This window comes from Drosophila eugracilis, unplaced genomic scaffold (assembly GCF_018153835.1).
Source record: "Drosophila eugracilis isolate 14026-0451.02 unplaced genomic scaffold, ASM1815383v1 contig_1864, whole genome shotgun sequence".
Lineage (NCBI taxonomy): Eukaryota > Metazoa > Arthropoda > Insecta > Diptera > Drosophilidae > Drosophila > Drosophila eugracilis.
The window spans coordinates 1,675-18,218 of record NW_024572715.1 but is presented as its reverse complement, the minus strand read 5'-3'; the positions used below and the strand labels follow the sequence as shown (position 1 = coordinate 18,218).

The 16,544-nt window shown below is 38.5% G+C and overlaps 1 protein-coding gene across 1 annotated transcript in view; it reads left to right on the top strand.

Moving 5' to 3' along the window:
• Positions 1-16,166, top strand: part of LOC108111893 (dnaJ homolog subfamily C member 16) — a 114,507-nt gene extending 98,341 nt beyond the window's left edge. Inside the window, exon 8 of the mRNA XM_041817719.1 lies at positions 15,869-16,166. Coding sequence (XP_041673653.1) covers positions 15,869-16,087 — 219 coding nt within the window. The 3' untranslated portion in view covers positions 16,088-16,166. The remainder of the gene's footprint in view (positions 1-15,868) is intronic.
• The last annotated feature ends 378 nt before the right edge of the window (positions 16,167-16,544 follow it).

Genomic DNA, 16,544 nt, shown 5'->3' with positions numbered 1-16,544 from the left:
CTAGAAAATCCGAAATCCGTCTTTTGAGCCTTGTGGGCGTATGGGTGGGTGTGGCCGGATAGTAAAACCACTTTAAGATGCGCTGGCATCTAAAGATTCTACGTTTCGAATTTCAACTTTCTAGCTCCAACAGTTCCTGAGATTTCAGCAATTATAGTTTTTTGCGATTTCGCATTGGGATCATCATAAAAACCTACATGCCTAATCCGAACTTTCTAACAGTTATAGTTACCGAGATATCAGCTTTTCTAGAAAATCCGAAATCCGTCTTTTGAGCCTTGTGGGCGTATGGGTGGGTGTGGCCGGATAGTAAAACCACTTTAAGATGCGCTGGCATCTAAAGATTCTACGTTTCGAATTTCAACTTTCTAGCTCCAACAGTTCCTGAGATTTCAGCAATTATAGTTTTTTGCGATTTGTGGGCGTTAGAGTGGGCGTGGCAGGATGCTGTAATAAACTTGCACTGTCCCGGGACCTCAAGAATCTTCATGGTTAATCTCAACTTTGTATCTCTTATAGTTCCTGTGATCTCAGCGTTCATACGGACGCACGGGCGGACAGACGGACGGACGGACGGACGGACGGACGGACGGACGGATGGACGGACGGACGGACGGACAGACGGACATGGCTCAATCGTCATCGCTATTGATCCTGATCAAGAATATATATACTTTATAGGGTCGGAAACGCTTCCTTCTATCTGTTACATACGTTTCAACGAATCTAGTATACCCTTTTACTCTACGAGTAACGGGTGTAAAAAAGTCAGACTGGACAAACAATTAGTGAAAAAATTTGAATAACAAGGCAAGGAGCCTGTTGAAGTGAACCAAAACAGAGTTCAACAAAAAGTGAAATGTAAATACATATATATATATATAAATAAATATATATATATATATATAATCATCTCTAAAGCCGACACCTATACCAGCGAAAGGAAGCAGGAGGAAGGAAGGCCGCACGGGAGCAACTACAGATAAGTCTGCAACAACAACTACGGCGGCAGCGATAACAGCAGCAGCATCGTCATCGGAAATCCAGATAAGCTTACAAAAAAACCTACCTATATAAATATATTATACAAAAATACTTATACCTAAGTTTAAAACATATATATATAAAAAATGATGTCAGACAAAACTTTAGAGTTGCTAAAGGCGCAGTCCGGAATCATTTTGGGAATTAGGCAGGTAGAAGCTAAAGTAGGGTTACCCAAACAATACATAGTAAGGTTGGAAGAGCTTCAGAATCGCTTCATAACTCTTCACAACTATTGAATATCGGCGTTGTCGATAATGAATACTTTAACTCGAAACAGTACGACATGAAATGATGGTCCTGGCTCAAATCAAATTAAGATTTGATAAAGAGTCTTCAAAGGATAAGCCAGAGGGACAGATTGTACCCACAGCCCCAGTTTCCAAGTTGAAAAACGCGGAAACAAATATTTAAGAACGCTTCCGGAATAGCGCAGACATTCCAAATTCAGGTAGGCAAGCTAAGAGAATATTTGGATGAGACGACGACTCTCATAGACAGCAGTCAGGATTTGCTGAAAATAAGAAAAAAACAAAATAGAGTTTTTTCAGAATTTAATAGAACAGGTTAATACTTGTTTCGAAAGTTCGGTATTCGAGGAGGAGATAAGCGATATCGAGTTTGATACGCAAAACATTTTAGCTGCGATAAACAATAGACTCAGCAGAGATTAAAAGCAGGCTTATGTGTTGATTGTGGTAAAGGCGGAGGAATTACCAACCCTGCCTAAAATTTAAATTCCCTCATTTTTTAGTGATTCCAAAGAATGGGATCTGTTTTATTAGCTGTTTACAGAGCTCATCCACACAAGAGAAGATTTAAGTCCCTCTCTAAAATTTAATTATCTCAAGTGGGCATTAAAACGAGAAGCCAGGAATTTGGGAGTTTTTGACCAAGCGGTATGAGAATAAAAGAAAAATATTCTCTGAGCACATGAATAGGCTTATGGATATGCCAAATTTAAATTTGGATTCAGATAAGCAGATTAAGAGTTTATTGACACTATTAATGAGTCAATATACATTACAAAATTAAAGGCACACTTATCCGAAGAAGTCGATGCCGTTTTTGCGCACATAATTCTGCGAAAATTTAATAAAGAAATTTGTATGAAAGATACAAAAGATAATCAGGCACTTTCTGATGTGATGGAATTTTAAGAACAAAGACTGAATTCTATATCATCATTTTTACAGGGAGATAAACCTGTAAAGAAAGTTGTCATTACAATGCCCAATAGTTATATCGAAAATTGTGCGTGTTGTAAGTTACCAAGGCATTATTTAGTCCAGTGTTATAAATTTAAAAGAATGAACCCAGCAGAAAGAACTGACTTGGCGAAAAAAATCATATTTGCACAAGATGTCTGAGGCATCAAAGTTTTAAAAGATACACAAGTGAGCAGGTGTGTATGACTTGTAACAAACCTTCCAGAAAAAGTGAACACGTGTAGAACAACTGAGCAAGCGTTGTTAGCTGCAGCCCTGATTGAAGTAAAATCAGGCAATGGTGGCTTCGAAAAATTAAGAGCTTTGATAGACAGTGTGTCTCAAAGCACTATAATTTCAGAGGAGGCTTCACAAAATCCCGAATTACCGAGAATTAAAAAGTATACAGAAATTAGTGGAGTTTCCACAAGTAAAACATGCATTTCAAGGCATACAGTAAATTTACAAATCAAAACACAAAAAAAGAATAAAAATAATTTGATGCGATCATCCTACCAAAATTATTGAAGGCACTACCAGTTCAAATGATTAACATTGACACAGCAAAGTGGGATAAATACCGGCTTGCTGATCTCGATTTCAACAAGCCAGGTAGGGTGGACCTGATAATAGGAGCAGATCTGTATGCACACATCTTTAAAAATTGAATAAAGAAAATAGACGGACTCCTAGGTCAAAATACTGCATTTGGATGGATAGTGTCGGGCTGCACAAAATCGAAAGGCGAGAACACAATAGTAGCAACCATGATTGAGTGCAAAGATATGGAAATATTTTGGGAATTACAAGAAGAGGAGAGAAAAGATGACTTAGAATTTCAAATTTGCGAAGAAAATTTCATTATACCAACTAAGAAAGATTCGTCAGGTCGATATGTGGTCTCAATTCCTTTTAAAGAGGATCAAGTTTTGGGGGGATTCAAAAAACCAAGCAATGGCGCGGTTTTTAAATTTAGAGAAAAAATTTTGTAAAGATGAAAATCTAAAACAACAATATTGTCAGTTTATTGCTGAATATATAGACTTAGGTCATATGATTGAATTTAAATCAGAAGGAAAATATTACTTGCCGCATCAAGCCGTAATTAGGGATGAGAGCTTAACAACAAAGTTAAGAGTGGTTTTGATGCGTCTGCAAAAACTACTAATAATAAAAGCCTTAACGAAAAGCAGTACTTAATTCTAGACCACTATATATGAAAGGAGAAGACGTGAATGATAATGAAGTGCTAACGCCCGGGCATTTCTTAATAGGTCGATCAATGTTGGATATAGTGCAGGCAGTTGAAGAAAATGGAAAAATTGCGAGCCTAGATAGGTGGAGATTAATTCAAAAAATGAAAAGAGATTTTTGGGTCAAATGGAAAGAGGATTATTTATATACATTGCAGCAAAGATATAAATGGAAAAAAGGTAGTCAAAATATAGAAAAAGGGCAAATAGTGTTTTTTAAAGATGAAAACTTTCACCCAGCCAGATGGCCAATGGCAAAAGTAGAAGAAATTCATAAAGGCAGGGACGATAAAGTTAGGGTTGTCAAAGTAAAAACCTCAGCAGCATCATTGACGAGGCCGATTACCAAGATTTGTCCTTTAATTGGCCATAAAAAAAGAGTTTCTCCTAGGTTATCTAAACTAGGTAGCATAGTGATATTGACTTTGATTGCTTTAGTTTGTCAGGTATCCAGTGCTTCAGCTATAAAACCCAAAAATAATGTGTTTGATGTACAAAAAATAAATAGTACTGCGGCAATATATTTAGATCCACTAGGAGATGTGGAAATTGTAAGTACAACTTGGAATTTAGTAATTTATTATAACATGGATGCATATTTCAATATGATTTCAAAAGGAAAAGTTCTGATAAGGGAAATGAGAAAAGTTTGTGACAAACTTCATAGCTTTGAAGACCAATGCCATCTAGTTTTGAATAATATGCAAAATCAGTTATTATAATTGTGAACTAATTGTACAAAACACTCACTATGGAGAGCTCACCCAACTCTGAGCTCACCGAAAGAAACCGTGATGCCTATTAGAAATTCCACGGGCGGCTGGGCGCGCAGTGACGCAGACCGAGCCAGCACGTTTGCCAACCACCTTAAAAATGTTTTCCAACCAAATCCTGCCACAAATGCGTTTACTTTGCCGACTCTATCATATGAGCCCCAGCCTCAACATGAGCCGATTGAGTTTCGCCCAAACGAAATCGTAAACATCAGCAAAAGACAACTGAATCCGAAAAAATCCCCGGGCTGCGACCTCATAACTCCCAAAATGATCATTGAGCTCCCATACTGCGCCGTTTGCACTCTCACCCAGCTCTTTAATGCCATCGCAAAACTTGGCCACTTTCCAGTGAGATGGAAAAAGTCAATTATAATAATGATAGCAAAGCCGGGGAAAGACCACACTACCCCCATGTCATATAGACCTATAAGCCTACTCTCTTGCCTATCCAAACTCTTTGAAAAATGCCTAATGACTCGGATAAACACATACCTGAGAATCCAGGAAGGAATCCCGTCACACCAATTTGGGTTTCGTGAAAAGCATGGAACAATTGAGCAGGTCAACCGGATAACATCAGAAATTCGAAACGCTTTCGAAAAACGAGAGTACTGTACTGCCATATTTTTAGATGTCTCTCAAGCATTTGATAGAGTCTGGCTAGAAGGTCTAATGTACAAGATCAAGACAACGCTCCCCTACAGCACCCACAAGATTTTAGAGTCTTACCTTCACGACAGAAAATTTGTTGTGAGGTGCAACACTGCTATATCTGATGATTACACTGTTGGAGCTGGAGTTCCTCAAGGTAGCGTGCTAAGACCAACACTATATGTCCTCTATACAGCAGACATCCCAACAAGCACACGTCTGACAACATCTACGTTTGCCGACGACACAGCTATTCTTAGCCGTAGCCTTGAATATAAAATCATGCTGTACAACTCGGTACTAAAACCTATATGGATCTACGGCTCCCAGTTATGGGGGAACGCCAGCAATAGCAACATTGACATTGTTCAGAGAGTTCAGTCGAAGATCCTGAGAACAATCACCGGGGCACCGTGGTATGTTCGCAACGAAAACACACACCGCGACTTAAACATTCAACCAGTCAAAAAAGTGATCGCATAACAAAAAGTAAAGTACTTCACCAAGCTATCGGTGCACCCTAACCACCTGGCGAGAGGTCTAACAAGGTTAAGCAACCAATCACGCCTTCGTCGCAATGACCTACCCACCCAGCGACCGACCTGAGGGACGCGCAACCAGAATGCAGTCTTAGTATACTGTTAGTTAAATTTTAATATTAGGATTCGTCAACTTATTGTTAGTCTCAAAATTAAGAGTAGATTCAATAAATAAAAGCAAAGCAAAAAAAAAAAAAAAAAAAAAAAAATCAGTTATTAGAACTAGAAGAGAATAATAAATTATTCATGATGCAACCAAGATCCAGAACCTAGCGCGCTCTTTCCGAGTTTATGGGTTAATTATATCATATTTTATTTGGTATAATGGATGAAGATGACAGGGAACAATTAGAAGAAAATATGAATCATCAGTGCAAAGGTGCCTTTGATTAGTAGGCATCCGTCTAAGTTGTTCAGTCTAATTCCGTTGCCTATTAGGATTGTAGAACAAACCGTTGCCTGTTAGGATTGTAGAACAAATGATAATGGTACACATAACTTCCCAATATTTGATTTATAATTTTGAAATCGATTCATATCATTTAATGAGTGAAGCAACCTTAAATCAATGTCAAAAATGGCAACAAGGTAAAAGGATATGCAAAGGAAGTTGGCCCTGGAACTCCGCGAATGACAACGCATGTGAGGTTCAACCGTTAAAACCAAATAGAGCTTCGAATTGCTAGTAGTTGGCTGTTTAAGGTTCCGCTTACAATGGGTACAATGTACTGGCTCTCAATTGGAGTTTAGTGAGCTGCCTGAGCAAGGGATCTTCAGTATTGCGTCGTATTGTACTGCAAGAACGGATGACAAAATTTTAATAGCACATCATAATATTCAATCGGAAAGTGAACAGGTTCTGTCAACACCATACATAGGAGATGTTAGTGAAGTTCCTAAAATTATGTGGGATCTCTTAAAACTAAACCTATTAAATCATACAATTAAAATTAAAAAATTAAAGAAAGAAATTAAAGATCTGAAAGAAAACCATACACAATTGAAAGATTTGCATTTCCATTCCGGACACGCTAGTCTTATATTTTCGTTGATAGCTATGTTAGTTTTGATAATATATTTTGTAAAAAAATGTTTGATTAGGCAAAGATTAGAAGCCATAACATTCGCCGGCCCGTTGCCAGGAATTTAATGTCAAATAATTAAGTAAATGTATATATCATTATATACAGTCGGCACATAATTTATTCGTACACCCATGAGTTGGAAGTTTATTCCTTAATATCTCGAGAAATACGTACCGGAAATTAAAATGTAATATCTCAAATGAAAGGTACACATTTCGAAAATATATTTTAAACATAAAATTAACAAGTTTTAACTTTAATATTATATAATTTCCTTAATAACACAAAAAAAGTCATTTTTGTACGCACAAAATTATTCGTACACTTCTCATTCTTGACTTATATTTCTGAATCCAACGGTAATCCGCGATTCTTTTTTGAACTGTACTTCGGAGCAAACTTCGGTGTACTATTCTCAAAGTTGTTTTGTTAGTTTCGCTGCTTTTTTTTGGCTGTAATTGGACGAAATGGGTCGGGGTCAAGTCTTATCCTTCAATTTTAGAAAAACTATAATAAAATTATATTTAGCGAACCGCAATTAACCCGAAACTAGTAGAAATATTGTCAAGTCACCTTCCACAATGCGAAGTTTTATAAAAAAAATACATAATCACTGGAGAATTTGCAGTAGAACATAGAAAATCTGAAAGGAACCACATATTGACACCACGGGAGGAGCATACAGTTGTAAATGCACCATTACAAAATCCCAGAATAACATCTACAACAATTCTTAAAACGCTAGAGAAGCCTTCAGAAAAAAATGTTGTTCCCAAACCATCCGGAACACCCTGCACAATGCTGGTATACATGGTAGAGTTGTTCGTAAAAACCCATCGATTTCTGATTATAACAAAAAATGCGTTTGGAGATCGCAAAAGTGCATGTAAGGAAGCCGGAATTGTTTTGGGAAAACGTTATATTTATTGACAAATCAAAAATTAAAAATTTTGGACGCGGCGGTCCCTTTAAAGTAGTCAAAAGGCTAATTAAGCCACGAAGGAAAAAACTTGATTCCAACTTTTAAGCACGTTGGGCAGAATGTGATGGTTTATGGGTGTACAGCTGCAGGTGGAGTGGGTCGAATGGTCGTTTTGGAAGATAAAATTAATAAATTTATGTATAAAGACATTTTAGGCCAAAATTTAATTCCAAGTGCCCTTAAACTTGGACAGAATCCAGCGTCTTTCGTATTTCAATAAGATAACGACCCGATATATTTGTCGTATTTTGTGAAATAGTGGCTTTTATGTCACTGCAAGGAGCAAAAACCGACTCTTAAATCACAAGATTTGAACCACATAGAACATTTTTGGGATATCCTCCAGAAAAGGACAACATATCCTCGATGGAACTGATGCTGACGAGACGAACAACTTTATAAAAAGCATGTGTCGACGTTTACAAGGTTCCATTAAGGCCAACGATGGACCCACTAAAGATTAAAGTGCTTAAATCTTTGGAATTGTTGTTTTTTTTTTAACATTTTATGAAGTGTACGAATAATTTTTGTGCGTAAAAAAATTACTTTTTTGTGTTATTAAAGAAATTATGTAGTATTAAAGTTAAAACTTGTTAATTTTATGTTCAAAATATATTCTCGAAATGTGTTCCTTTCATTTGAGATATTGCATTTTAATTTCCGTTACGTATTTCTCGAGATATTAGGCAATAAACGTGCAACTCATGGGTGTACGAATAAATTATGTGCAGACTGTATATATAATATATTATATAAATATGTTTAAAATTATAAAAATGTACTGTCCACTTAATCATTGTTTACACAAATGTCGAAAATAAAATATATTGTTAACTAAATATCAAGCTTGCCGGGCCTTTGGCAGAATGTTCATAAGAACACGAAGTATTATAATTTTTATTATTAAGAAAGACAAATTCAAACCAATGTTAATTAAATTTATAAGAAAAACTAATGGTTAAAAAGAAAAAATATAAATAAACAAAATAAGCAAGATTTATGATAAAAAAATTAAATGAAATAAATAATTACGATCCACTAAATCGTTTAAGCAGAATTATACATAAGCAATAAATTATGTAAATCTTATGTCAGTTTTGCCGGCTTTTGGCAGAATGTTCAGAAGGAACACACGAACACGTTAATACATAAATAAGATGTATATGTTTCGTACTAAATCTTTGCAGCAATGTATTGCACTTGTCTATCTATAAGTACAACCGCCACTTGGGCCTACGTAAATACAAGCAGCCCGAGATTTCCTTCCTTTCTTTCATGTCAAATTATTCGGTCAACCCTCAATGACCTGCTCATGCAATACAGCTGAAGACACCCGAAACACTCAGATAAGTTGAAGACACCCGAAACACTCGAATCATTTGAAGACACCCGAATCATTTAAAGACACCAGACTCACTCATCCCAAAAACATGGTGTCTGAGACACCCTCCCTTCATTTGCTATGAGTGTGTTGGGTGTCTGTGCATTAGAATCATGTGCATATAATTGAGTGGGTGACAAAAACGCAAACACTCCAAACACACAAAGCGATCTGTGCACTCGGGTGTGTGCTCTATTCTTGCTGTTCATGAGTGCGACAAACACTCGAAATGTATAAGTGTGATTCGGGTGCCGAAAAAAGACACCCTTGACGTTCTCTGATGCATATGTTTCGTAAGAATCTTTGCAGCAATGTACTGCACTTGTCTATCTATAAGTACAACCGCCACTTGGGCCTACGTAGATACAAGCAAACCAAAATATGACCTCCTGCGAGCGGTCTGGGTTTGTTAAAGATACCATATGTGCTATCGGGGTGACTGTGTGCTCCCTTATGGCACTTAGAGTATTTCCCACGATCGGGAACTGTCCGATGCGTGGGTCTAGAACTAAGATCAAAAATGTACATTCTCATGTTAACTATTTAAGCTAGGATTTGAACGAATAAAAATCAGTTTGAAATATCAACTCAACAACGTCAGACGCTCGTTTCATTTACAGCCTCTCTCGACAGCATTGCACATGGAAGACGCGCAGTACCTAAGCACACAGCCGGGAACGCCGTCGGGGCCTGGGGAAAAGGTCGGCTTAACACTCTGAAGATCCACTCTTAGACAGAAAAGGTCGCGGGACGAGATTCGACTGCGGAACACCGTAGACATAAGGCTGCCTAGCGGTTGTCGAAGGTGAATATGTGGTTTGAAAAAACTTGGGGAACATATCGGCATTCGTGCCTGATCAGTTCTCGCCGTTGAGTTTTTAAACGTTAGTGCTGAAGGAAACGTTATTATTTTACGCTTAGTCTTAACGAAATTATAAAATGGATTCGGATCCTGTGTAAATTGGGTCCTACAACGAGCTAAATAATTTTTTTAACACTGAGCGTTAAGCTTAAGCCCTTGGTAAACCAAGGAGGGTTATCCTGTCTGGGCGGGTACTTTATTGGAAAACATATATCAAAAATTAGGTTTAAAGCATGGTAAAATATGTTTTAAGCTGAAGTTATATCATTGCATGCGTAGATATCGGACCAATCAAAATCAGAGATAAGAATGTTAAGTTTAAGAAAGTCTGACATGCTAAAACAGCGAACATTTTTGACAGCCCTAGTAGGCTCAGTCGCTTGGAGTGGTCCAGCATCGATCGCCAGCTCCAGAGTGGGATGATAAAGATTTTCTGGGCGTGTAAGTGGTGGAACCCTAGGTATAGATACGGAGTCCGAATCTGAGATTAGTCATAGATAGATTAACTGACCCAAAGTGTTTTTAACATGGTTAATTTGTTCCCGGGTCATGTCTAACTCCAAAAAAATCGTGATGTAAGAAGAGTGTTAAAGCTAAACTAGGTTAAAATCACCCAGAACCACTAGCTGATCCATATCTGATAATTACGTAAAAACGGATTGTATGGACGCTACGTGCAACTCATACGTGGATGTTCCGGACTTGGGAAGGATGTAAGAACACGTAATAAATAAACACCTACCAGGAAGCAAAAGTTTAACACAAATGAATTTGATATCACCGAATTGAAGATTAATCTCCTCGAATACGAGTTTAGAGTCAGGAAAAATTAACACTCCACCCCCGGATCCGAGTGATCGATCAAGCCTGTATGTAGCACACCTACTCGGAAAAATTTCAGAGCTAAGAATTTCCGAAACTAGCCATGTTTCGGTAAAAACAATTACCGTAGAAAAACACCGTAGACATAAGGCTGCCTAGCGGTTGTCGAAGGTGAATATGTGGTTTGAAAAAACTTGGGGAACATATCGGCATTCGTGCCTGATCAGTTCTCGCCGTTGAGTTTTTAAACGTTAGTGCTGAAGGAAACGTTATTATTTTACGCTTAGTCTTAACGAAATTATAAAATGGATTCGGATCCTGTGTAAATTGGGTCCTACAACGAGCTAAATAATTTTTATAACACTGAGCGTTAAGCTTAAGCCCTTGGTAAACCAAGGAGGGTTATCCTGTCTGGGCGGGTACTTTATTGGAAAACATATATCAAAAATTAGGTTTAAAGCATGGTAAAATATGTTTAAAGCTGAAGTTATATCATTGCATGCGTAGATATCGGACCAATCAAAATCAGAGATAAGAATGTTAAGTTTAAGAAAGTCTGACATGCTAAAACAGCGAACATTTTTGACAGCCCTAGTAGGCTCAGTCGCTTGGAGTGGTCCAGCATCGATCGCCAGCTCCAGAGTGGGATGATAAAGATTTTCTGGGCGTGTAAGTGGTGGAACCCTAGGTATAGATACGGAGTCCGAATCTGAGATTAGTCATAGATAGATTAACTGACCCAAAGTGTTTTTAACATGGTTAATTTGTTCCCGGGTCATGTCTAACTCCAAAAAAATCGTGATGTAAGAAGAGTGTTAAAGCTAAACTAGGTTAAAATCACCCAGAACTACTAGCTGATCCATATCTGATAATTACGTAAAAACGGATTGTATGGACGCTACGTGCAACTCATACGTGGATGTTCCGGACTTGGGAAGGATGTAAGAACACGTAATAAATAAACACCTACCAGGAAGCAAAAGTTTAACACAAATGAATTTGATATCACCGAATTGAAGATTAATCTCCTCGAATACGAGTTTAGAGTCAAGAAAAATTAACACTCCACCCCCGGATCCGAGTGATCGATCAAGCCTGTATGTAGCACACCTACTCGGAAAAATTTCAGAGCTAAGAATTTCCGAAACTAGCCATGTTTCGGTAAAAACAATTATTTGGGATGCAAAAGAAAGACTCTCATAAAACAAAGTAGGAAGCTTAGAACGCAACCACCTTGTGTTCTGATAGAAAAGAGGGAGAGAAGATATTAGTTTTTTGCCAGGGGCTGCTCAGTCGTTTTTGTTTGCGTAGAGGTAGATTAATTTTCTTTTTTTATGTCCCGGTTGATGTTCTTGGACGAAAATCTGATCCGGCCAGAACTTGGTTGAGCACATATTGTAAAATTCCACCGGGACGCGTATCTTAAATGATGATACTTTCCTATTATAATGATATTTAAATTTAGTTATGTCATCCACCTTGATGTTGGCTTTCGGTTCGCCGCCTCAGACGTATCATCGGAAAGCCGGGAATCGAATATATGTTTCTCAGGTGGGATTACGCTTAGGGGCTTTGGTGCAGCTGGTTCTAATCCTGCACTGCCACTGCACGCCGGTGGTCCGGGCACGAAATTGCCCTGCAGTGTATCGAATGCCGAATTTTTCGTACTCACCGGAGTGATGGCCACAGGCGTTCTAAACAGCTGCGGCGACGCTTCAGTGTTCTGAAGGTTAGAAGTGGGAGGGAGAAGGGAACTAGTGATCTGCGGCACACACGAGTTTGATTTTTTACGCTTTGGAGACTCATTTAACAATTGGACATTATTAAATTGGGTGTCCAGCACCGAGAGCAAATCGCTGGCTTTGCGAAAAGCGCCGAGCACCTCACGAACCCCATTTTTTGTCTGCCGCATAAAGGATCTCATTTCCCTTAGAGTCCTTCGACAACTTTCACAGCAGTAATGTAAGCCGGAATCGCCTCGGGCCAAAACGTCCGATACGGTGGCAAGAAAATTGGCACATTTGGCATGAACCACATTATCGCAAAGCTAATTATTTTATTACAAGATTTAAAATAGCAGACAATTTCAGACATAATGAGATATAAATATTATTTTGAAACACTATTTAATCAAAAAAAAGCCCACTGTGCGAGAACAGAAAAAAAGAATAAAAACAAGATAAGTGTTAGATGTGCACACTGTAAGAAGGGAGAGGGAGCGGAGGGAATAGATTAAAATCAAGATTAGGTATAGATAAGCACACGAGAGAGGCGCAAGCGGGATAGGAACCGTTTATCGCAAAAGACGAGAAAAAAGAGAATGTAAAAAAAATTTAAGTAATTTGAGAGTTTAAACAAAACATATACGCTACATAGTTTAGTTCACTGCGCAGAAGAGAAATGGCTCAAGGTTATATAATATTAAATCAAATGTAATTAGTATAGGTTTTTTTTTTTACTTTGCTATTAATTTATTGAATCTTCTCCCTTTGGAGACTAACAATAAGTGTATCAAATCTTAAAACTAATTAATCTAACTAACAGTTAGGGGCCTGAATGCTAAAGGGGGCCTGAATGTTATTGCTGGCTTGGCAGGTCGTTACGTTGTAGACGGCATCCAGTGGAGGCTGTTGGCTTTCAGTTTTAGATGTTCTTTTTTGCATTGGATGTGTCTTCTCCAGGTTAGTCGTCTGTTAAGGTGGACGCCGAGATACGTTACATCGTTAAGTTGGGGAATCTGCGTGTTATTCAATGATAGTGGAGGGCAACTTTGCCTGTTGAGGGTAAACGTTATGTGTTTATATTTTTGTTCATTTATTTTAATCCGCCAATCAGATAGCCACCTCTCTACTACGAGGCGGTGATTTGCTAGCTGTGTTGTGGCTCGGCCTTGGAACCCCGAGCGACCTAAAATTGCGGTGTCGTCAGCGAACGTAGATGTTGTTAGCTGCTAATTCGTGGGAATATCAGAGTAGGCCCTATCGCGCTTCCTTGCGGGACTCCTATTTCGATAATGTAGTCACCGGATGTTGTTGTGTTGCACCTTACTGCGGAGGTTCTGTTTTATAGATAGGAGTCGAGAATCTTATGAGTGTATCTAGGCAAGTGCGTTTTAATTTTGTGCATGGGACCATCTAGCCACACTCGATCAAAGGCTTGACATACATCGAGGAATATTGCGCTGCAGTATTCCCGATGCTCAAAGGCTATGCGAATTTCTGATGTTATTCTGTTTACTTGTTCAATTGTTCCATAGTTTTGATGGAAGCCAAATTGATGAGCAGGGATAACATTGTGTGCTTCTAGATATGGTATTGCGAGTTAAAAGACATTTTTCGAACAACTTAGACCAACACGATTATAGACTGATTGGTCTGTAGGATGACGAAATTGTATGGTCTTTTCCGGGCTTCGGTTTCATAATGACAATAGATTTTTTCAATTTATTTGGACGCCATTGGCGTTCCACATCGTTATTCGTAGATTTGCCATCTCTTATTTGGACTGCTGAGCTACAAGTAGCTGTAGCACCATGTTCTGGTTATGAACCAGTGTTTGCATGGTCGTTTTCATGAATGATATGAATTCCATCATACTTTGTTGCATGGTGATCATCATAGATTCCAGAGTGCCTTGCGACTGAAGTTGGGTCTGCTGAGCGTTTCCTAGATTAGGCTGTAGTGGGTTTTCCGTCCCTAATCGAAGGGCATCGGCGTATTTGGAGCCCTTCTGGGTATTTAGTTGACCCAGTGAGGATCTTGCAGCTTGCAGATAATACTTCCGGCGTCGTACTCGAGTAATTGTACACATTTTGGGTATTCTGATGACGCGTTGCTGTCACTTTACGCATTCGGTTCTTTATCTCCTTGTAAAACGGGCAGCCTCTGTAGTTTGCGTGTGGTTACCTTGGCAGCTAACGCATTTGTTCTTTTTGGGGTCTTCTTTGTTGGCAGGGCAGTTGGCCGAATTGTGGAAGTCTCCACAAGCTACACAGACTGTTCGAAGTGAACAGTAAGCCCCATACTCCTGACAATTAGTGCATTGCACGGGGCCGTTTCTTTTATGTGGCTCTTCCAATGTAGACGCAGTTGTTGTTGTATTTGCAGAAACGGTAGTTACCAATGACACCGTAGAAGAGATTGCCCAAGCTGACGTCAGTGCATCGATCGTGGAGAGGGGGAAGGGCATTGTGAGCTCCAAGACTGAGTAACGACAACGCTGCTTGGGGTTAGGAGTCGGGGCGACAGAGAGCGGACGTCTTCGGTCGCAGTCAAAGACATTGCACTTCTTTTTGGCTCCGGAGAGACATACGAAAAGTACGCGTTGTTTCGAGCAACAGAGAATCGGCGAGGCGAGCGCTGGTTGCTGTTGTTGTCTTTCGCGGCTTTGAGTCGTTTGTTTACCGGGTGCACTAATTATTTGCTTGGTTGCCGGCATTTGTTCAGTTTTCCTTATGTTTTTTTGACAGCGTCCTTTCGCCTTTATTTTAATATTTTTTTACCCTTTGTTATAACGCTTACAAACACACTGTAGGAGCGCTGAGAAAACACGTCTGCACGGGGCAAAGTCTGCCGATTGTTTTGATTAGGTTTAAGTTTATATTCACAAATAATCAACAAAGATAAGCGAGAGTAGAAAAACACGTCCGTTCGCTTCGGAAGAGAATGTGAATATGTGTGAATCACATCACCACGTCGAGTCAGCAAACATTTCGACATCTCCCCTAATGTCCGGAGTAAACCCAATATAATCATTTCCTAAAGTCAATTAAAAAGATCTTAAAGTTGTTAGTTATTCAATTCTGAAATTCTGAAGGAATTAGTTCTGTGATTTGGATTTGTCACACGTTAGTGTTTATATTTGGCCTTACCCCCCTAGGCACTTAAAATTGATGTCAATACTGACAAGCACTAGCTAAACTAGTTGTTGGGCAACTTCTCATGACCTGTAATGATTATACAAAGTTATCGAATTTTGAGAGATAGCTACAATCATATTAATAAATATGAAAGTGCTCAACTAACTTGGTTGTGTATGAAGATTATCTCGAAGAACATTTTTTTATATATAGATGTGATAGATTCGCTTCCTAATACATCATATTTATGATAAATAATAAGATCGTGACCGATATTATCTACATTATAAATCAAATACTTGAATTATGAGCTTTTAATATTAAATTTTAAAATTTATATAGCTATACTTACAAATCCTGTTTCCCTTAATACCTTATAAATTTATTGTTTTATTATTCAATTTCAGAGAATCTTAAAAATCACAAAAATACTTTTGGACCCAACTGAGGACCCTGAAGTTGGAACGTTTCTGGAAAGAGGTTACTCTGAAGAATCTGAGGCAGAATCAAATATTCTTTTAGAGGAAAATTTACTAAATAGCCTAGACAATTGGCTTGAAAGGTTGTTTGATGGGAGGACACAAAAATACTACATAAATTATTGGCCAGAATTTACTACTAAGTGATAAGCTCACAAACTACTTATGTCAAAAGTAACAGATATGATTAAAATAAATTTAAATTTCCATAAAAAAATACGGGATCACAAGATTTTTAGATGCCTTTATTCGTAAAGTAAAGAATATGAAACATGTATGAGACTCTTTCTTTCGCCAGTCAAGATATAAATTGTAACCATTTAACCATTTAACCAGTTCGATCGAACGGTCTGCTTTAGGCAAGCGTCGGCAGACGTTGTGGTTGTCGATGGTTCGATGCGCACCGAACAGCTCGCTGAAATGGCCGATCGTTGGCGAATGGCAGAGAGGGAGTTGCAGACGACTCTAGTCGTGTTGGCAGCTGTTTTCGACAGGTTCAAGCTAATACAGAAGAGGAATGAGTGGCTCGATGGGTTTAGGTACAGTGTAACGAAGGTGCAACGGACTAGAAATTCGAGGACAAGATTTATAATTCAAACAAGGT